Genomic DNA, 1,203 nt, shown 5'->3' on the forward strand with positions numbered 1-1,203 from the left:
CGTCCCTGTTCACCTGGGGATAGTTCCTCTTGAAATGCCTTGTTTGTTCTCATTGGAAACATACACATCTGCCACTATAGCTTGCCCCAAAATGCCTCTTGCCACAACTAGAGCACGTCGGTCTCTTGTCTGTGCTGGCTACCGACTCACCAGCTTGTGGCATCTCTAATCAACTAGCTGCATTAGCCGAGGGTCTCGTTTTCCTTTTCTTGGATCCCTGCCAATTGGTTCCTCTAAATTGGCTTCCACTAGTCTGAGTTGCAACTAGAGGTCGGGGTCCCCTGTCTTTAGGTCCTACTGCTACCTCACTGCCTCTTGGCAACTACTCATCATCTGCCAAACTCCGCTCAACTTGTGTTGCTATTTCTACTAACTGGTTAAAATCTAGCCAATTAGTCGTAGACGTCACCGGAGTTCTAATTTCCTTGCTCAAACCTTGTTCAAATTTCTTGCATCTATCTCTTTCCTCAGCAATAATCGGCAGAGCATACTGTGATAACTCTGTAAATTTCTGCTCATATTCTGACACTGACATCATTCCCTGTGTTAATCTGAGGATTTCATCCCTTTTTGCATCCCGAAACGAGTTGGGGTAATACTTGTCTTCAAAGGCCTTCCTGAACTCAGGCCATAACATCGCATCTGTGCTGGCTCGTCTGGCAGATATCACTTTCCACCATCTCTCTTCTTCTTTCCGTAGTAGAAAGGTGGCTAGCCCTACTTTCCTGCCCTCTGGACAACACATAACATTGAAACATTTTTCAACTACATCCAGCCATAACTTAGCTTCAGTCGGATCTGCTGTTCCTTCAAATGTCACTGCCCTTAGGGCTTTAAACCTCTCAATACCATAATTCTTCTCTGGGTCGGCTCGTGCAGAGCCCATACTGGCTACTAATCTCTGCACTATCCTATCAAAAACTACATTTTCTAGCTGAGAATCTGCTCTTGCCTAGGGAGTACTAGACTCTCCCTCATACACCGTTTCCTAACCCACTGGATCATTCACCTTCTTTCTCCCACCCGGTGGGTTCTTTCTAACCTCCGGGCCCCTATTGGTAGGGTCAGTATTCCTGCCACCTGTCTGCTTACTCGGTCTACCACGTTGCCTTGACATTTCACCTAATACAATGTACACATGTTAGGGACTCACACTTAGGGACTTAGACCTATGCATGAACTTCCCCTCTCATTCCCAAAATA

At 46.1% G+C, this 1,203-nt stretch overlaps 1 protein-coding gene across 1 annotated transcript; it reads right to left on the minus strand.

The window, feature by feature from the left end:
* Positions 1-322: 322 nt before the first annotated feature.
* LOC120084006 lies at positions 323-886 on the minus strand. The gene has a single exon (XM_039039911.1). It carries the CDS (start codon positions 884-886, stop codon positions 323-325), a length of 564 nt encoding a protein of 187 aa, XP_038895839.1.
* Between the last annotated feature and the right edge of the window lie 317 nt (positions 887-1,203).

This window comes from Benincasa hispida, chromosome 8, assembly GCF_009727055.1.
Source record: "Benincasa hispida cultivar B227 chromosome 8, ASM972705v1, whole genome shotgun sequence".
NCBI classification, from domain to species: Eukaryota; Viridiplantae; Streptophyta; class Magnoliopsida; order Cucurbitales; family Cucurbitaceae; genus Benincasa; species Benincasa hispida.

Excerpts from the sequence above, each read along its gene's own strand:
- LOC120084006 (XM_039039911.1), bottom strand. The coding sequence starts at position 886 with ATGGGCTCTGCACGAGCCGACCCAGAGAAGAATTATGGTATTGAGAGG.